This window comes from Schistocerca cancellata, chromosome 6, assembly GCF_023864275.1.
Source record: "Schistocerca cancellata isolate TAMUIC-IGC-003103 chromosome 6, iqSchCanc2.1, whole genome shotgun sequence".
NCBI classification, from domain to species: domain Eukaryota; kingdom Metazoa; phylum Arthropoda; class Insecta; order Orthoptera; family Acrididae; genus Schistocerca; species Schistocerca cancellata.
The window spans coordinates 41459855-41481449 of NC_064631.1; the positions used below are offsets into that span (position 1 = coordinate 41459855).

Consider the following 21595-nt stretch of genomic DNA (forward strand, 5'->3'; position numbering starts at 1 on the left):
ATGTTCCCCAGAGCGTAATGGAGCCGCCGCCGGATTGTCTCTGGGTATCAAGTTGTTGTTTTCCTGGCAGACGACGGATCCACGCCCTCCCATCAACATGACGGAGAAGGTATCAAGATTCGTAAGACCATGCAACTCTCTGCCACTGCGCCAACGTCCAGTGCCCATGGTCCCGTGCCCATTTCAGTTGTAGTTGCCTACATCACGGTGTTAACATTGGCACATGCATGGGTTGTCAGCTGTGGAGGCCTATTATTAGAAGTGTTCGGCGCATTGCGTGTTCAGACACATTTGTACTCTACCCAGTATCAAAGTCTGGTGCTAGCTCCGCCACATTTCGCTGCCTGTCTTGTTTTACGAGTCTGCCCAGCTTACCACGTCCAATATGTATAATGGGAGGTGGTCGCTCATCTCCAGGATGTCTGGATGTGGTTTCACATTGGTTCCGCCACGTGCTGAAGCACTTACCATAGCACTCGTCTAATACCCGACAAGTCGTGCAGTTTTCGAAATGCTCGTACCAAGTCTGTGAGCCATCACAATCTGTCCTCGGTCCAACTCAGATAGATAGGGCACGTTCCCCATTCTACACACGAAGACCACACTGACACTGCATTCACTGTGCATGTATCTCACTAGCAGTCATTTCTCTCCAGTCGACGCTGCTATCGCCTGTATAGTTTTATATCGATAGCAGGTCGGTGGTCATAACGTTCTGGCTGATCAGTGTAGATTGAACAGTAGGGGCAAAAGACTTTATCTCTGTCCAACAAACTTTTTAATATAAGCACTTCATTCTTGGTCATCCAGACTTCTGACTTATTTTTCTCTGAACTTCGAACATCTTGCCCCATTTAACACTATCAAACACTATTTCTAGGTCAACAAATCCTATGAACATGCCTTCATTTTTCTTCAGTCTTGGTTTCTGTGGTGTCACCGCCAGACACCACACTTGCTAGGTGGTAGCTTTAAATCGGCCGCGGTCCATTAGTACATGTCGGACCCGCGTGTCGCCACTGTCAGTAATTGCAGACCGAGCGCCACCACACGGCAGGTCTAGAGAGACGTACAAGCACTCGCCCCCAGTTGTACGACGACTTTGCTAGCGACTACACTGACAAAGCCTTTCTCTCCTTTGCCGAGAGATAGTTAGAATAGCCTTCAGCTAAGTCCATGGCTACGACCTAGCAAGGCGCCATTAACCATTTCTAGAGAGAGTCTCACTTGTATCATCAAGAATGCTGTATACAAATGATGGATTAAAGTATTCCTGGAGCTACGTACTTTTCTTTATAGCATTCATTACGTATCCTGTTTCAGACCTCACGCCAGCAGGCGTGTGTAAACGCGTGCATTTCGGCTACTTCCGAGTGGCGTGGCTGTCTTGTTACGCCACAACAGTTTCATTATCAAGTAGAACATCAGAACCACCTCTCTGGTGCCTTTACCTCTCCTAAAGCCAAAGTAAAGCCACACAGCTTATATGGCAGTAACGTGGGTATGGTGCAATTTACACTAGTTTAACAGGCTCATACCAACTAATTTTCGGTAATCAAATAATGTAAAGGACAGGTTGTAACATGTTACAGGGATGAAGCCTGGTGATGTCCTCAATAACCGCTGACAGTACTGCATTTGTGTCCTAAAAGTGATTGGGTGTGTATGTGTCAAAATACTGGGGACTGTCGAAGACATCACGTGGCTACAGTTCTGTAAGTTATATGAAAATTTTGTATGCCATGAGAAACACGTTTTAAGTAGAGGTCTAGAGCTTATTGATAATGGAGTATTTTTCAGCTGTTGTTGATTTTTGTTTAGGTTTCTGAAGAAATGTAGTGCTGACCATTTCATCAAAATAAAGGTTATTTACATTACTTTAAGGACCACTCCCCTTATCGCTCTTGTTACAGTGTCTACTGCAGTAGTTTTATCCACTAGATAATGATAGGTACAAAGGAATGATGAGAGGATTTATTTTTGTATTATTTATTTTAAATGTAATGGAAAGTCATGTAGCAAACTTTTGTTTTATTCCACATGATTATATTATAGGTCTGCAAGCTTCAAGATAGCATCTCTTCCAGGTGCTGGTGTTTATTCAGCCTGGCGTAGTCCAGGGAGGTCTTCCCCATGTTATCTCTGGCTCGTATCTCACTTCCTGCCTCCAGCAACACAGCCACCACGTCTGCGTGGCCACTGTGTGCTGCCGCGTGCAGAGGTGTTCTTCCCGAAAGGTGCCTGGAGTTGGGATCAGCAGAGGACGCCAGGAGCATCTGTACCACGGCCGTGTGGCCATTGAATGCAGCCAAATGCAGAGGCGCGATCTTCCTGTAGTCTCTGGCGTCCACTTCTGCACCGCCATCTACCAGGCACCTCACCGCCTCCGCATCTCCCCAGTATGCTGCCCAGTGGAGGGCGGTCCATCCCCTCCAGTTCTCGTCTCTCGCCCCCACGTCTGCGCCTAACGCAAGGAGCTCCTGCAGCGCCTCCACTGTCCCCTGCTTAGCTGCCTGTATCAGCCGCCCGTCTCTCTCTCGTCCAGAAAGGTTCCTGCACAAAACATCGAGATTCTTATACCCTACTATAAACAATAAACACACACACATTCATACACATTCCTTCTCTCTATCTTTAAGCAGATTCTTGGGGATGCATTGTGTCTCAATGCATCAACAAAACCTGTAGGATCTGAGAGTAATCTTGGCTTTCTGGACACACTGTATATCTCGCAGCATCGATGTAATATCGAAAAATACCATCTTGTCATTGGCATGTGACAACCTCACTATGACGATCCTACCAGACTATTCCTATATACCGATGCCACAAACTGTGTGTTTGCATGTGGTTAAGAGCAAAATGAAGCAAATTCTTTATAAAGGCAGTTAAAAATAAAGTCATTTTCCTATTCGGCCAATGGAGATGTTACAGCTGATAAATCTGCAATCCGCCATCCAAACACTGTTTTCTTTCTATCAACGCTGTACAAACATGTAGAAGCTGTTTTAGCTGTTTCAATTGGAAAGGAGTCTGTATAAACAAATTATATTACTAGTGACTCATACAATTCATATATTCGGAACTGATCTTGGTGCTCTGACAATTATGACAAAAACAAGAGGAAATGGATTACAACAGATATTATTGAGTTTATAGAGAACAGGATATTATACAAAAAATGCAACTGATGAACAAGGAAAAGCTGAATATAGAAGACTAAGGAATTTAGTTAACAGAGAAGCTATGAAAGCAAAAGAAAATTTTTTTGAGGAAATGTGCAGGGAAGTGGAAGAAAATACGTGAGAACTGACTTAGCCTACAGAACAGCAAATCAATTTTTTAACAAGCGTAAAACAACACTCTCTGGCACAATAGAAAATAAAGAGGGGAAAATGCTGTTTGGTGAAGACGTCGTGAAGAGATGGAAAGAATACATAGAGGAGTTGTATGCTGGAACACCTCTTTCGGAGGAAGAAATAGGAAGAGAAGAGCAAGTAGATGAAGGTGACAAGGGAGATGACATTCTGCAAGAACAATTTGACAAAGCTCTCAAAGCATTAAAGGACAACAAAGCAACAGGTATTGATGACATCCCTGCAGAACTAATAAAAAATGCTGGTGACACGATGAAACCGATGCTGCTTAAACTTATTAGGTCCATCTATAATACAGGAGAGATACCGACAGGCTTCCAGAAATGCGTCACTGTTCCTATACCAAAGAACGCAGCAGCTACAAAATGTGAACAGTACCAAATTTTGCGCCTAATATCACATGCACCAAAATTCTAAAAAAAAAATAGTTCTTAAGAGATTTGAAGAGAAGGTGGAGGATATGCTGAGTGAAGATCAGTTTGGTTTCAGAAGGGGATTGGGAACAATAGAAGCGATTCTGGCACTGAGACTCATTGGCGAAAAGCAATTACAGAAAAATAAACCAACTTATATTGCGTTTGCAGATCTAGAAAAGACATCTGATGACGTTGTCTGGCAAGAGCTTCACAGACTGAGCAGGTCAATAATGCATTGGCAACAATGAGTTGATTCATAGAGTTGTTGGATGTCGTCCTGCGGGATATCGTCCCAAACTCTGTCCAACTGGCGCGTTAGATCGTCAAAATCCCGACCTGGTTCAAGTGCCCTACCCATAATGCTGAAGACGTTCTCAATTGGAGATAGATCCGGCGGCCTTGCTGACCAAGGTAGGGTTTGGCAAGCACGAAGACAAGTAGTAGAAACTCTCGCCGTGTGCAGGCGGGCATTATCTTGCTGAAAAGTGATCCCAGGGTGGCTTACCGTGAAGAGTAACATAAATGGGGCGTAGAATATTTTCGACGTATCGGTGTATTATGAAGGGTGTCATGGATGGCAACCAGAGGTGTCCAGCTATGAAAAGAAATGGCTCGGCAAACTATCTCTCCTGATTGTCCTACCATTTGATAGGCGGCAAGCAGATTGGTATCCCACCACTGTCCAGGCGTCTTCACTGTTCATCAGGGCTCAGTTGGTTGCGGGACTCGTAACTGAAGACAGTTCTACTCCAGTCAGTGAGATTCCAGGCAGTAGACGTGTCTGGAGGCACCCCAGACAGCAGTGGAGAACCAACCACAGCAGTGGAGTACCAACCTGACTCGCGCCCATTACACAGCCTGAAAGCCAGGAGTGATGGTCTGGGGTGCCATTTCTTTTCATAGCGAGACCCCTTTGGTTGTTATCCTCAGCATCCTTACAGCACAACGGTGTGGCAACGATATTCTACTCTCCATTTTGTTGCCCTTCATGGCAAGCCATCCTGGGCTTGCATTTTGGCAAGATAATGCCACCAACACATCTCGAGAGTTTCGGCTACCTGTCTACATGCTTGCCAAGTCCTACCTTGGCCAGAAAGGTCGCCAGATCTTTCCGCAGTTGAGAACGATTGGAGGGTTGTGAGTAGGTCCCTCCAACCAGCTCGGGATTTAGACAGAATCTGGCACAGTATCCCTCAGGAGGGCATCCAACAAACCTCTGAATCAGTCCAAGCCAAATAACTGCATGCATAAGTGCAAGAGGTGGACTAACGTGTTATTGACTCGCTCAGTTTGTGAAATTCTTTCTCTTGAACAAATCATCCAATTTTTTCGAAAGTGTAATCAGTTGTTTGTACAAGACATCTACCAATTTCTGTCCCATTTCGATAATTCTGTCCTGGTACATCGTATTTTTTAGTGTATTTATATTCTGAATGGAACATAATACACACAATGAAGCTGAGGACGGATGCAGAAAATCTCTTTTATATACGATGACTCGAACGTCAAAATTCAGCACACCCAAATGTATCAAACGAGCAATTGTTGTAGACAAATGTGAACTACACTTTATCAAAATGTAGCGAAATTTAATGTTTTGATCATGATATTTGATCAACACCACAATAAGTGGTATTGTGAGTGTGGAGTATGTGAACATGTAGTGACGCAACTCACCGCATGGGGGAGGCTGTGGCTTCATCAGGCAAGGCTGTACGCTGGGGAATCGTGGGCGGCGCAGCTGTGACGTGAGCCTGGCTGGGGACGCAGGGGAGCTGGCGGTGAGAGGCAGGGGTGGGCCCAACCTCTGTAGTGGCTGGCATAGCACCCTCATCCTCTGTAGTCGCTGGTCCACCCTCTGTAGTGGCTGGTCCACCCTCTGTAGTGGCTGGTCCACCCTCTGTAGTGGCTGGTCCACCATCTATAATGGCTGGTCCACCCTCTATAGTGGCTGGTCCACCCTCTTTAGTGGCTGACCCACCAGCTGTAGTGACTGGCGCGCTGCACAGAGAGATACAGCATAGGTGAGCAAGTTCAAGTACGGACCAGATAGCTGCTTACTATAGGCAGGACTGCTGAGGGACTCTCTACAAGGATAATACGCACAGAACATACACTGCCTATGACAACAGTGGGTGCAATCATCAGTTTACACACTGCTTCTCCGGAGGTCTCGTCAGCTGTAGCTTATCATAACGAATAACAGGTGCCTCAAAACGAATCGCAAGTATTTAAAGTTATATACAAGGGTCAACAGTAATGCTGGAGTGATACGAGAACAGGACAGGACAGGACAGGACAGTTTGAATACATTACAACAGCAAACACAGAAATTTGAAAGGCATAACCTTTAACAGCATTCCATTAGAACTACTGACAACCTTGGGAGACCCAGTCCTGACAAAACTCTACCATCTGGTGAACAAGATGTATGAGACAGGCGAAATTTCCTCAGACTTCAAGAAGAATATAATAATTCCAATCCCAAAGAAAGCAGGTGTTAACAGATGTGAAAATTACCGAACTATCAGTTTAATAAGTCACAGCTGCAAAATACTAACGCGAATTCTTTACAGACGAATGGAAAAACTGGTAGAACCCGACCTCGGGGAAGATCAGTTTGGATTCCGTAGAAATGCTGGAACACTTACTGACCCTACGACTTATCTTAGAAGGAAGATTAAGGAAAGGAAAACCTAAGTTTCTAGCATTTGTAGACTTAAAGAAAGTTTTTGACAATGTTGACTGGAATACTCTCTTCCAAATTCTGAAGGTGGCAGGGGTAAAATACAGGGAGCGAAAGGCTATTTACAATTTGTACAGAAACCAGATGGCAGTTATAAGAGTCGAGGGACGTGAAAGGGAAGCAGTGGTTGGAAGGGAGTGAGACAATGTTGTAGCCTCTCCCCGATGCTATTCAATCTCTATATTGAGCAAGCAGTAAAGGAAATAAAAGAAAAGTTCGGAGTAGGTATTAAAATCCATGGAGAAGAAATAAAAACTTTAAGGTTCGCCGATGACATTGTAATTCTGTCAGAGACAGCAAAGGACTTGGAAGAGTAGTTGAACGGAATGGACAGTGTCTTGAAAGGAGGATATAAGATGAACACCAACAAAAGCAAAACGAGGATAATGGAATGTAGTCGAGTTAACTGCTGAGGGAATTAGATTAGGAAATGAGACACCTAAATTAGTAAAGGAGTTTTGCTATTTGGGGAGCAAAATAACTGATGATGGTCGAAGTAGAGAGGACATAAAATGTAGACTGTCAATGGCAAGGAAAGCGTTTCTGAAGAAGAGAAATTTGGTAACATCGAGTACAGATTTAAGTGTCAGGAAGTCGTTTCTGAAAGTATTTGTATGGAGTGCAGCCATGTATGGAAGTGAAACATGGACGGTAAATAGTTTGGGCAAAAAGAGAGCCGGTCGGGGTGGCCGAGCGGTTCAAGGCGCTTCAGTCTGGAACCGTGAGACTGCTACGGTAGATCACATAAATAATGAGGACGGATTGAATAGAATTGGGGGATCTGTTGGTAGGACATGTTCTGAGGCATCAAGGGATCACCAATTTACTATTGGAGGGCAGCGTGGAGGGTAAAAATTGTAGAGAGAGACCAAGAGATTAATACACTAAGCAGATTCAGAAGGATGTAGGTTGCAGTAGTTGTTCAGAGATGAAGAAGCTTGCACAGGATAGAGCAGCAGGGAGAGCTGCATCAAACCAGTCTCAGGACTGAAGACCACAACAGCAACAATATGATGAACCTGTTAAGAGAAGGTAAAGCAAGCACTGTGAGACACCTGCACGTGACTTCTGCAGCTGTCTGTAACTGTGTGGCTCACAGCTCATCCACCTCTAAGGAAGCTCAGTGGTAAAGGCATCACAATGTGCTGTGGACTGTAGACTCACAGGTAGATACATGCACAAATCTTGGAGAATAAGTGACTATTCTGTATGTGCATACCTGGTTGGTGCAGGTGGCTCTGTAATCAGGCAAGTTAACTCCACAACAGCGCGTGGGTGGCTGACTACAGCATCCGCCCAACCCTGCGTCATCACCACCTCGTAGGTGTGGGTTTTTATAAACGCGACAGAGGCCTCCTTCAGCCTGGAGCAAGAGTGGCTCAGCGCGAGCACAGCTGTGGCCGCCGCATTCTCCACGTGCAGCTGTGCTGCCAGCTGCTGCTCGCACGCGTCCTTCAGGCCCGACAAGCCGTACTTGTCGGCAGCTGCCAGCAGTTGGGGAGCCATGCTGGGCAGCTGCGGGGCCTGGAGGGTGTAGCAGTAGGCTAGCAGCTGGCGTAGCACCGGGCCCTCCGCGTCCGTGACGGTGACGTGCGGCGTGTCGTGCTGGAAGCTGGCCGCCAGCGCGGGGCTCCTGGCCGCGAGGACGGCCCTGTGCGCCGCCAGCCAGGTGTCGCCCGCCACCAGCGTCACCACGGCGCCGTCCCCCGCGTCCAGCAGGTCTCCCAGGCCGGGCACCGCGGCTGCCGCGTCCGCGACTTCCGTAACTGCTTCCATTGTGGACGATTCTGAAACACGGAGTCACTGAGCAGTCATTTGTTCTCACACAGCACACTCAGGGATGGAAACACATCAGCCATTTCGAGAGGGTCTAAAGGGTCTAATGAAAAATATTTATCCATGTCTGCAATACAGGGTGAGTCACCTAACATTACCGCTGGATATATTTCGTAAACCACATCAAATACTGACGAATCGATTCCACAGACCGAACGTGAGGAGAGGGGCTAGCGTAATTCGTTAATACAAACCATAAAAAAATGTACGGAAGTATGTTTTTTAACACAAACTTACGTTTTTTTAATGGAACCCCGTTAGTTTTGTTAGCACATCTGAACATATAAACAAATACGTAATCAGTGCCGCTTGTTGCATTGTAAAATGTTAATTACATCCGGAGACATTGTAACCTAAAGTCGACGCTTGAGTACCACTCCTCCGCTGTTCGATCGTGTGTATCGGAGAGCACCGAATTACGCCGGAAATGCATAGCCTCCTATTTCCATCTATTGTACTATTTTTTTTTCCTTGCTTTGTTACCTCAAGATATGACATTTCTGTCTCTTTGTATATTGTAATTGTTTTACTATTTGTATATTTATGCATTTATGTCGATGTATAATTGGTTTGTTTCGTAAATATTATTTGTATTTTTACGCTGGGTCTTGCCTAGGGAAAACTGCTATCGAACGATTACGTCGATAGGTCGTGTGAAGAATCAAAGTGTGTAGGATCTTTGGTAGTGTTAACTCTGCCGCGTGGAGCGCGGGCTGAGCAGAGAGAGGGTGGCGGGAGTAGCGAGTGGAGCAGGTGTGTTGTGTGACGCTCCCGCGAGTTGCCGCGCTTTCGGGGTTTGGCAGCATGTAATTGCGCTCGACTTGCGATGATAGTTTCTGACATGGTGTCGCGGACGGGAAACATTAACTAGCGCACATCAAGAGCCCGTTTCGTCTGGTGACCGTGTCGAGAAGAAGGCGCGCCAACATCCAGCTTCTGCAACAGCGACGGCCGACAATGAGTGACTGTCGCCACCTCCTCGACCGACGGCTTCAAACCTTCAATCAACCGACAAGGAAGACTGGACGCACGTAAAGTTTTAGAACTGTATGGCAGACCTCAGCTTTTCAAACTGTTCCATTTTCGTCACTATAATTACAGCAACTTAGCATGAACGTTTGTTGCTCATTGTCCCAATTACATTACCAAGCAGAGTCCCTTCCTTTTCCGAAATGAACCCGAGTGTCGATGAAATTCAAACGCCAGCATTAAAGTAATATAGCTAACTCGTTTTCACTGCTTTAATTTCAAAATTCGGTTAAAGTATTTATAGCTGGCTACACTATTTAGATTACACAAGCACAAATTAAGAGTGCGAGTTTTGTTAGCATATTTTAGCTTACCTGTGACTGCAGCTCAGCTTGGTACGTACTAAATTTTACTATTGTTAATTGTTCGGAATCATTTAATTCAAGTTCAAAGTTAAATCTCTTATTTCTAAATTGCGTAGATTCAAGTAATTTTTGAAATGATTGTTGAGGTAGTCCAAGACTAACCGTATTTTACTGAATTTCGATGTGCTTCAGAAAGAAAGCTCACTATTAACTTCAGTCACTAAATTAACTTTCGATTTTCCGGTTTTATTAATTCTTTTGCTAAATTAAGTCAGGGTGTAGCGAAATTTATTACTTCTGACAAACTTTCAGTTTTCATACTACACGTGTCAACCTTCAGTTGCCACGCTTCTAGTGCTAATTATATGTGTAATAACCTTTCTTTTTCAGTTACTATAGTAATTGTCCTTAGGACTGGCGACCGTGATTTCCCCCAAATCTCAAATACCTAATTACCGCTAGTTAATTGTTAACGTAACGGCTGCACATTTACTTTCTTTATTAACTTTACCCCTTTTCAAAATTAATTTCCACCAGTTTCATTAGCACATTTCCTTTCATTTAGATGTAACCCTTTCCTCCCTCTTTACCGACAGGTTAACTTCGGTGACGATTGCTTTTCCAAAACTCCCATTAGGTACACGCGGTTTCATTTTTTACGGTCATTAAGGTCGATAAGTGAGGGGGAGGTTACAGGATCCAGAGGGAACGGTGACGGACCTTAGGTATAGGGGAGACTGGATCAGCACATTACGTCCACATGCTAACAGGAGAACGGGCTGGCCAATTTATGCGTCCTCCACGTCCTATGAAGCGCCCGTCGAACATCCTGTCAAGGGTCAGCCTAGTGTTAATTGCGGAATGTGCAGGTGCACCATCATGCTGATACCACATACGTCGACGCGTTTCCAGTGGGACATTTTAGAGCAACGTTGGCAGATCATTCTGTAGAAACGCGATGTATGTTGCAGGTGTTTGGGCCCCTGCAATGAAGTGAGGACCAATGAGGTGGTCGCCAATGATTCCGCGCCATACATTTACAGTCCACGATCGCTGTCGCTCTACCTGTCTGAGCCAGCGAGGATTGTCCACGGACCAGTAATGCATGTTCCGTAGATTCACTGTCCCGTGGTTTGTGAAACCCGCTTCATAGGTAAACAGGTAGAACTGCAACGCATTCTCTGTTAATGCCCATTGACAGAATTGCACTCGATCTTTAAAGTCATCACCATGTAATTGCTGATGTAGCGACACATGAAACGGGTGAAAGCGGTGACGAAGCAGTATGCGCATGACACTACTTTGACTCAGTCCACGGCTCTCGCAATGTCCCGTGTAGTCATGTGTGGGTTCATGGCAACAGCAGCTAACACACCAACTACACCCGCTTCTCCTGTGACGGGCCTGTTACGGACCCGTTTGCGTGCTACGACCATACCTGTTGCATACAGTTGGCGGTAGATGTTTTGCAATGTGCGGCACGTTGGATGCTCTCTGTCCGGGTACCGTTCTGCATACACCCTGCAGGCTTCAGCTGCATTTCGTCGACACTCACCATAGATGAGTATCATCTCCGCCTTTTCAGAGTTCGAATACACCATGGTCACAGTTCCTACAACACTACACTATCACAGACGTCTGGTAACACGGTGTACTACAGTTGGTCTGCGTGCGGAGACGAATGCAGAATAACAATAGCAGCAAGCGCTACATGCAGACACTGGGGCAGCTAGACCAAACCACAACAGTGCACTACAGCCACACTCGTAAACATGGTCGTCATCGTAAACATGTCCCTGCAGATGCTGCTCGCAGACCGTGGCCCGTGTTTGTTACAACACGCAACTGAACGTCGGAGGTTTCAAGCGTCAACTTTAGGCTACAATATCTCCGGATGTAATTAACATTTTACAATGCAACAAACGGCACTGATTACGTATTTGTTTATATGTTCAGATGTGCTAACAAAACTAACGTGGTTCCACTTAAAAAACGTAGGTTTGTGTTAAAAAACATACTTCCGTGCATTTTATATGGTTTGTATTAAACAATTACACTAGAACCTCTCCTCACGTTCGGTCTGTGGAATCGGTTCGTCAGTATTTGATGTGGTTTACGAAAAATATCCAGCGGTAACGTTAGGTGACTCACGCTATATATATATATATATATATATATATATATATATATATATATATATATATATATATATATACGGCCAAACTTTCAGGAAACATTCCTCACACACAAATAAAGAAAAGATGTTATGTGGACATGTGTCCGGAAACGCTTAATTTCCATGTTAGAGCTCATTTTAGTTTCGTCAGTATGTACTGTACTTCCTCGATTCACCGCCAGTTGGCCCAATTGAAGGAAGGTAATGTTGACTTCGGTGCTTGTGTTGACATGCGACTCATTGCCCTACAGTACTAGCATCAAGCACATCACTACGTAGCATCAACAGGTTAGTGTTCACCACGAACGTGGTTTTGCAGTCAGTGCAATGTTTACGAATGCGCGTTGGCCGATGCCCATTTGATGTATGGATTAGCACGGGGCAACAGCCGTGGCGCGGTACGTTTGTATCGAGACAGATTTCCAGAACGAAGGTGTCCCGACAGGAAGACGTTCGAAGCAATTGATCGGCGTCTTAGGGAGCACGGAACATTCCAGCCTATGACTCGCGACTGGGGAAGACCTAGAACGACGAGGACACGTGCAATGGACGAGGCATTTCTTCGTGCAGTTGACGATAACCGTAATGTCAGCGTCAGAGAAGTTGCTGCTGTACAAGGTAACGTTGACCACGTCACTGTATGGAGAGTGCTACGGGAGAACCAGTTGATTTCGTACCATGTACAGCGTGTGCAGGCACTATCAGCAGCTGACTGGCCTCCACGAGTACACTTCTGCGAATGGTTCATCCAACAATGTGTCAATCCTCATTTCGGTGCAAATGTACTTTTTACGGATGAGGCTTCATTCCAACGTGATCGAATTGTAAATTTTCGCAATCAGCATGTGTGGGCTGACGAGAAACCGCACGCAATTGTGCAATCACATCATCAACACAGATTTTCTGTGAACGTTTTGGCAGGCATTGTAGGTGATGTCTCGATTGGGCCCCATGTTCTTCCACCTACGCTCAATGGAGCACGTTATCATGATTTCATACGGGATAGTCTACCTGTGCTGCTAGAACATGTGCCTTCACAAGTACGACACAACATGTGGTTCATGCCCGATGGAGCTCCTGCTTATTTCAGTCGAAGTGTTCGTACGCTACTCAACAACAGATTCGGTGACCGATGGATTGGTAGAGGCGGACCAATTCCATGGCCTCCACGCTCTCCTGACCTCAACCCTTTTGACTTTCATTTATGGGGGCATTTGAAAGCTCTTGTCTACGCAACCCCGGTTCCAAATGTAGAGACTCTTCGTGCTCGTATTGTGGACGGCTGTGATACAATACGCCATTCTCCAGGCCTGCATCAGCGCATCACGGATTCCATGCGACGGAGGGTGGATCCATGTATCCTCGCTAACAGAGGACATTTTGAACATTTCCTGTAACAAAGTATTTGAAGTCACGCTGGTACGTTCTGTTGCTGTGTGTTTTCATTCCATGATTAAAGCGATTTGAAGAGAAGTAATAAAATGAGCTCTAAGATGGAAAGTAAGCGTTTTCTTTGTGTGTGAGGAATGTTTCCCGAAAGTTTGGCCATTCCTTTTTGTAACACCCTGTATACGATGCATTGTCAAGCAACTGCTAGTAAAGGTTGTCTGTGACAAATGAACTGTAACTGTAACCAGAATTCGAATCGAGAAGAGCTGCCAACACGAGTAACGTAGAAGTAAATATCCTCGGACTATTGAAGCAACTCAAATCACTTAATAGAACCAAGTCTTCTGGTCCAGACTGTATACCAATTAGTTTCCTTTCCCAGTATGCTGATGCATTAGCTGCATACTTAACAATCATATACAACCGTTCGCTCGACGAAAGATCCGTACCCAAAGACTGGAAAGTTGCACGGGTCACACCAATATTCAAGAAAGGTAATAGGAGTAATCCACTAAATTAGTTCAATCCCGCGTCCGGCCATCCCGATTTAGGTTTTCCGTGATTTCCCTAAATAGCTCCAGGCAAATGTCGGGATGGTTCCTTTGAAAGGGCACGGCCGACTTCATTGCCCGTCCTTCCCTAACCCCATGAGACCGGTCATCTCGCTGTTTGGTCTCTTCCCCCAAACAACCCAATCCCAACCCAACAACTAAATTACAGGCCCATATCGTTAACGTCGATATGCAGCAGAATTTTAGAACATATATTGTGTTCGAACATTATGAATTACCTCGAAGAAAACGGTCTATTGACACGCAGTCAACATGGGTTTAGAAAAATCGTTCCTGTGACACACAACTAGCTCTTTATTCACATGAAGTGCTGAGTGCTATTGACAAGGGATTTCAGATCGATTCCGTATTCCTGGATTTCCTGAAGGCTCTTGACGCTGTACCACACAAGCGGCTCGTAGTGAAATTGCGTGCTTATGGAATATCGTCTCAGTTATGTGACTGGATTTCTGACTTCCTGTCAGAGAGGTCACAGTTCGTAGTAATTGAAGGAAAGTCATCGAGTAAAACGGAAGTGATATCTGGCGTTCCCCAAGGTAGTGTTATAGGCCCTTTGCTGTTCTTTATCTATATAAACGATTTTGGAGACAATCTTTCGTGGTCTTCAGATGACACTGTCGTTTATCGACTAATATACTCATCAGACGATCAAAACAAACTGCAAAACGTTAGAAAAAAATATCTGAATGGTGCGAAAAGTGGCAGTTGACCCTAAATAACGAAAAGTGTGAGCTCATCCACATGAGTGCTAAAAGGAACTCGTTAAACTTTGGTTACACGATAAATCAATGTAATCTAAAAGCCGTAAATTCAACTATATACCTAGGTATTACAATTACCACCAACATAAATTTGGAAGAACACATAGAAAATGTTGTGGGGAAGGCTAACCAAAGACTGCGTTTCATTGGCAAGACACTTAGAAAATGTAACAGACCTACTAAGAAGAGTGCCTATACTACGCTTGTCCGTTCTCTTTTAGAATACTGCTGCGCGATGTGAGATCCTTACCAGATAGGACTGACTGAGTACAGCGAAAAAGTTCAAAGAAAGGCAGCACGTTTTATATTATCGCAAAAAATGGGAGACAGTGTCAAAGAAATGATATACGATTTGAGTTGGAAATCATTAAAAGAAAGGCGTTTTTCGTTGCGACGGAATCTTCTCACGAAGTAGCAATCACCAACTTTCTCCTCCGAATGCGAAAATATTTTGTTGACTCCGACCTACATAGGGAGGAACGATCACCACTATAGAATAAGGGAAATCAGAGCTCGTACGGAAAGATATAGGCGTTCTTTCTTTCCACGCGCTATAAGAGATTGGAATAATAGAGAATTGTGTAGGTGGTTCGATGAACCCTCTGCCAGGCACTTAAATGTGATTTGCAGAGTATCCATGTAGATGCAGATGTAGACGGTTACATCTACATCTACATCTAGTGATTTTAAGAGGATACAAGATGACTGAATCGCCAAAGAAACTGGTATAGGCATGCGTATTCAAATACAGAGATATGTAAACAGGCAGAATACGGTGCTGCGGTCGGCAACGCCTATATAAAACAGAAAGTGTCTGGCGCAGTTGTTAGAGAGCTTATTGCTCCTACAATGGCAGGTTATCAAGATTTAAATGAGTTTGAATATGGTGTTATAGTTGGCGCACGAGCTATGGGGCACAGCGATTTTCCCGTACGATCATTTCACGCGTGTACCGTGAATATCAGGAATCCGGAAAAACATCAAATCTCCGACATCGCTGCGGCCGGAAAAGATCCTGCAGGAACGGTCCGACGACGACTGAAGAGAATCGTTCAACGTGACAGAAGTGCAACGCTTCCGCAAATTGCTGCAGATCTCAGTGCTGGGCCATCAACAAGTGTCAGCGTTCGAACCATTCAACGAAACATCATCGATATGGGGTTCCGGAGCAGAAGGCCCACTTGTGTACCCTTGGTGACTGCCCAACACACTTTACGCCTCACCTGGGCCCGTCAACACCGAAATGTTCAAATGTGTGTGAAATCTTGTGGGACTAAGGTCATCAGTCCCTAAGCTTACACACTACTTAACCTAAATTGTCCTAAGAACAAACACACACACCAATGCCGGAGGGAGGACTCGAACCTCCGCCGGGACCAGCCGCACAGTCCATGACTGCAGCGCCTTAGACGTCAACACCGACATTGACTGTTTGATGACTGGGGAGATGTTGCCTGGGCGGACGAGTCTCGTTTCAAATAGTATCGAGCGCATGAACGTGTACGGTTATGGAGAAACCTCATGAATCCCTTTATCATGTATGTCAGCAGGGGACTGTTCAACACGGAGGGGGGGGGGGGGGGGCTCTGTAATGGTGTGGGGCTTGTGTAGTTGGAGTGATACCGGACCCCTGGTACATCTAGACACGACTCTGACAGGTGACACGTACGTAAGTATCGTATCTGATTGCCTGTATCCATTCACGTCAACCTACATTCAGACGGACTTGGGCAAATCCAGCAGGACAATGCCACACCACAAACGTCCAAAATTGCTACAATTGCTACAAAGTGGCTCCAGAAACACTCTTGTGAGTTTAAGCAATTCCGCAGGCGACCAATCTTCCCAGACATGAACGTTATTGAGCGTATCTCGGATGCCGTGCAACGTGCTGTTCAGAAGACACCTCCTCGTACTCTTACGGATTTATGGACAGCCCTGGTGTCAGTTCTCTCCATCATTACTTCAGACATTAGTCGAGTCCCTGCCACGTCGTGTTGCGGCACTTCTGCGTGGTCGCGGGGGGCCTACACGATATTAGGCAAGTGTACCAGTTCCTTTGGGTCTTCAGTGTAAAATTTCTAATTGATGTTGTAGTGGACTGACAAGACAGCCAGTCAACAGTGACGGGTAACCGAAAGGCACGCGTTTACACGCAGGCTTGCTTAAGTCTGAAACAGGATACGTAATGAATGCTAATAAGAAAAGTACGTAGCTGCTGGAATACTTAACTTTAATCCATCATTTGTATACAGAATTCTTGATGATACAAGTGAGACTCTCTCTAGAAATGGTTAATGGCGCCTTGCTAGGTCGTAGCCATGGACTTAGCTGAAGGCTATTCTAACTGTCTCTCGGCAAATGAGAGAAAGGCTTCGTCAGTGTAGTCGCTAGCAAAGTCGTCGTACAACTGGGACGAGTCCTAATACGTCTCTCTAGACCTGCCGTATGGTGGCGCTCAGTCTGCAATTACTGACAGTGGCTACACGCGGGTCCGACATGTACTAATGGACCGCGGCAGATTTAAAGCTACCACCTAGCAAGTGTGGTGTCTGGCGGTGACATCACGGATGTGATGAATGCCAGCTAGCTCTAAATGTAGAGAAGTGCAAGTTAGTGCGGATGAGTAGGAAAAAGAAACGCGTAATGTTCGAATAAGTATTAGCAGCGTCAATGAAATACCTAGGCGTAACGCTGTTAAGCAGTATGAAGCGGAATGAGTGTGTTTTGGTACGAAAAAAAATGGTAAAACATCATTTTATGTGATTTTCTAAGGACATGTCCATGAACTAATGGTGCCTTCGTAAGCCCTTAAGGCCCACTGTAGATCACATCAAATACAAAAAGGACCAACCGTTTTGATCCATTTGTCTAAGCAAGAGGAAGTGTGTAATGTAAATACTTTGACCCTGAACTGTAGGATAGTGACACTAGGACAATCCTTCTGTTGGGTATACAAGTGGTCTCTAGCCCAAGGGCTGTACAAAACACTTGGCCCTAGCTGTCTATCGCCAGAAGCTCCAGACATATGAGCCCCTGAAGAATCCAGTTTCCATCTGCGGCGTTTTGGAAAGTATTAGGTTGCTGCATGCTGTCGTATGCCTTCCGGTAATCGACTGACGGAGCAGTACAACACTTTCTCACTACATCAATAAACTGTGACAGCGAACGAGCGCGTCGTGCAGAGCCTCTACTCACCCGAGAGTCAGGGAGGAGTGATGTCAGCAAACACACACGCAGCGCCCCGTCAGCCGTTGAAGTCGCAGTGCAGGCAGCAATAGTCGGCCCAGCCTTCTCGCTCTGCTCGCTATATACCTGCGGTCTTCCGCCGCTGCCACGTCACATGACCGCACCCTGCCCTCGCTCCACAGGCGACTGTAACGGGGCGGGGCCTATCAGTTTATCGCTTATCTCGAGTGTTTACCGTAAGATCTGAAAAGCTCACATCATGAGGGCGCCGCGTAGGTAGGCTTACGTAACCCTTTTATCGAACAGCTCTGTTATTGAGGAGTGCGAAATATCAAAATATGTTCTGAAACTTGACTCTGTGTGCCTGAACATTTTGTTTCGATCTGAATCTGAACAGCATCAAACAGTCTGTTTCCGCATTTTCTGTACGATAGGTCTGTATGTAATTGTGATGTTTGTTGGTCAAAACAAATGGTTCAAATGGCTCTGAGCACTATGCGACTTAACTTCTGAGGACATCAGTCGCCTAGAACTTTGAACTAATTAAACCTAACTAACCTACGGACATCACACACATCCATGCCCGAGGCAGGATTCGAACCTGCGACCGTAGCGGTCGCTCGGTTCCAGACTGTAGCGCCCAGAACCGCACGGCCACTCCGGCCGGCGTTTGTTGGTCAGTTCTGTATGACTTGAGTGAATAGCTAATGTGAAATGGACAAAGTAGGACAAATTTTTCTTTATATATATTACAGAATCTTCAACGCGACAGGGTCTGCAGCTGTGATGAATTATTTAAACGATTTTGTGGTACCTTCAGCTGACATTTTCTTTATTTGATGTACGATTGTGCAGTTTCGGCCTTAACCAATTTTCATGTATCTAAAATGTAAGCATTATACACTGGATATATTAGTATTACTTATGAATTTAACGTAGGATCAGGTCATATCCCAAGATATTCTAGAGGAAATGGTTCCAATGGCTCTGAGCACTATGCGACTTAACATCTGAGGTTATCGGTCCCCTAGAACTTAAAACTACGTAAACCTAACTAACCTTAGGATATCACACACATCCATGCCCGAGGCAGGATTCGAACCTGCGACCGTAGCGGTCGCGAGGTTCCAGACTTAAGCGCCTAGAACCGCTCGGCCACAGCGGCCGGCGATATTCCAGAGGATTATAATATACTTTATAGAGGATTCATTAATGGTATATCATGCCATGTACATCTCTGCTGCTACGACTGCGTAAAATTGTCATAAAATAAATGGGAAATAGTTTATTTTATGAACACATTACTTTTGAGCAGTTGCTGCAAAGCTCTTATAAGGTCGAAGCTTTTAACGTATATACACTAGGTAGATTACAAGTATTTTACAGGAGTTTGTTAATTAAGCTATATAGGTCTTCGTTCTTAAGTATATTTAATTACCGTACATCATTAGTGTAAATAAGAGTGCCTGTAACTTCCGTAAAATAACTAGAAAATATATGTTCTGTTGCTGTGGGTGCACATCATTTTTGAACAGTTTTTACAATGGTCTTGTACATAAAATCAATCACAGAAGCCTATTGAAACAATACTGACAACTATAAAAATCAACTAAAATTTTTCATGATTTGCTTTATCATTGCGTGACCCGTAAATATTATACTACATATACTGAACAAACAGGAAGGAAAGCGCACCATTTAAGATACACATGGCATTAAGTGACAACAGCCCACCCACCTTTTCTGCACACTTACAACGTCAACCGTAAAATACCTACTATTAATAAATCACAACACGTATTACACAACTTACAGAAAGGTGAAGTTGTGGATGTGATGGGAGAAATGGTAATTTATATCCATCTAAAAGATCAATTGGACAGAGTTTTAAACGATCAAAAAGATCCGTGAAATGGAAAATTCCTAGATTACTTTTTACTAGTTTACGGCGAAGCATTATAGACCCATACAACGCATAATTTTCCCTATACTCGTTAGGAAATTGACTGTGATGCGAAAGATCTTGCAGGTACGTGACATCATGGAGATTGGGCTGCGCGGAAACGAAACTGCAGGGCCAAAGTGGCGCCGGCCGAAGTGGCCGTGCGGTTAAAGGCGCTGCAGTCTGGAACCGCAAGGCCGCTACGGTCGCAGGTTCGAATCCTGCCTCGGGCATGGATGTTTGTGATGTCCTTAGGTTAGTTAGGTTTAACTAGTTCTAAGTTCTAGGGGACTAATGACCTCAGCAGTTGAGTCCCATAGTGCTCAGAGCCAAAGTGGCTACAGATGGAGGTGGGATATGTGTACAAATATGCATGTCATTTTTTTTTTAAATTATGTGAAACATTAGTGACAGTGCAAACTCTGGCAAAGCTGTGAGTAAGGAGCTCCTCCTAAACAACTGGATCGATTTCAACCAAATTTAGTATACATGTTACTTACTATCTGCAAAGAAGTACTGCAGGGTTTAAGAACCAGCATCTGAGTGAGCTTGATAAGATGGAGAGAGGAGGAGGAGGAAGAGATGGACAGGCAGAGAGGGGGAAGAAAGGCATGGACACAGACAGGGGGAGGAGGAGATGAACAGAGTGGAGTGGGGGAGGGTGCAGGAAAGGGGGGGTAGAAAGAGAAGGAGTTGGACAGAGAGAGGGGGCAGAGGAAATGGACAGAAGAAGGAGTGAGGAGGTGATGGAGAGAGACGGGGGGAGGATGGAGTGAGAGAGGCTGCAGGACGAAATGGGTAGAGGGACGGGGAAGATGGGAGAAAGGGAGTGGGTAGAAGTTAGTGGGGCAGGAAAGATGGAGACGGAGGTGGGAGGAGCAGACAGGTTGAGGGGAAGGAGCAGATGGACACAGTGGGGAGAAGCAGACGGACAGATCAACGGGTAGGAGGACGTATACAGGGAGTGGAGGCGGGTGGACAGGGGTGGAAAAGGTGGGCAGAAAGAGGAAGCAGAAGGAGATGGACAGAGAAGAGGGCGAAGGAGATGGACAAAGAGAGGAGACAGGAGGAGATGAGCTAATAGAATTGGAATAAATACATACCCAGGCAATGTAATGTACTTACATAATATCCTGTAAAAGGAGCAAAGGCAATTTATTTTCTGTTCGTGCTCCAATGGAAAGCCTCATCATCGACGGGACATTAAACCGAAACCTTCCCTCCTTCCATGAATGGTAAAACCAGACAGTCTTTCCCATTTACTCAAGGAACCTAAGGAATGTTAGCTCCTACCATTCTCCTGCAGTACATTCTCCCCGATATTTCCTCTATTTGCCCCCTAATAATAATGTCGTGTGACGAGGGCCTCCCGTCGGGTAGAGCACTCGCCTGGTGCAAGTCTTTCGATTTGACGCCCCTTCGGCGACTTGCGCGTCGATGGAGATGAAATGATGACGATTAGGACAACACAACACCCAGTCCCTGAGCGGAGAAAATCTCCGACCCAGCCGGGAATCGAACCCGCCCTCAGGATTGACAGTCTGTCGCGCTGACCACTCAGCTACCGGCGGCGGACTATTTGCCCCCTGCTCCACCTTGCCACCTCCCCCATGCAGCCACAGTGGAGTCCGATACTCCAGTAGGCACTCACCTCTTCTGCTTCTCAAGCCATGCAGTGAACCTCACTCATCCCAAAGCGACCCCTCAGTCCTCAAAAACTGATCTTCAGCCCCTCCCATAGCAAGCAGGGCAGAAAATTACTGGTCCGATTGCGCAAGTGTGGAATTTCAGTCACCTCATCCCGCCTCTCAGCTTATCGCTGATTTAGAGTGTTGCAGTTGCGACATTGGCAGCTTA

The 21595-nt window shown here is 45.4% G+C and overlaps 1 protein-coding gene across 1 annotated transcript; it reads right to left on the reverse strand.

Annotated features, from left to right (window-relative positions):
* Positions 1-2023: 2023 nt before the first annotated feature.
* Positions 2024-17873, reverse strand: LOC126191348 (poly [ADP-ribose] polymerase tankyrase-1-like). Its single transcript, XM_049932187.1, has 4 exons — positions 17806-17873; positions 7759-8326; positions 5471-5794; positions 2024-2553 (listed from the first exon to the last, which is right to left on the reverse strand). Exons 2-4 carry the CDS (start codon positions 8313-8315, stop codon positions 2067-2069), a joined length of 1368 nt encoding a protein of 455 aa, XP_049788144.1. The 5' UTR covers positions 8316-8326; positions 17806-17873; the 3' UTR covers positions 2024-2066.
* Positions 17874-21595: the final 3722 nt, after the last annotated feature.

Bases quoted from the DNA above. Each gene is read 5' to 3' on its own strand.
- LOC126191348 (XM_049932187.1), bottom strand. From the start codon at position 8,315: ATGGAAGCAGTTACGGAAGTCGCGGACGCGGCAGCCGCGGTGCCCGGC. The intron at 5,795-7,758 runs GTATGCACATAC...CTCTCTGTGCAG, and splicing joins GAGCCACCTGCACCAACCAG to CGCGCCAGTCACTACAGCTG. The intron at 2,554-5,470 runs GTGAGTTGCGTC...TGTTTTGTGCAG, and splicing joins GCCACAGCCTCCCCCATGCG to GAACCTTTCTGGACGAGAGA.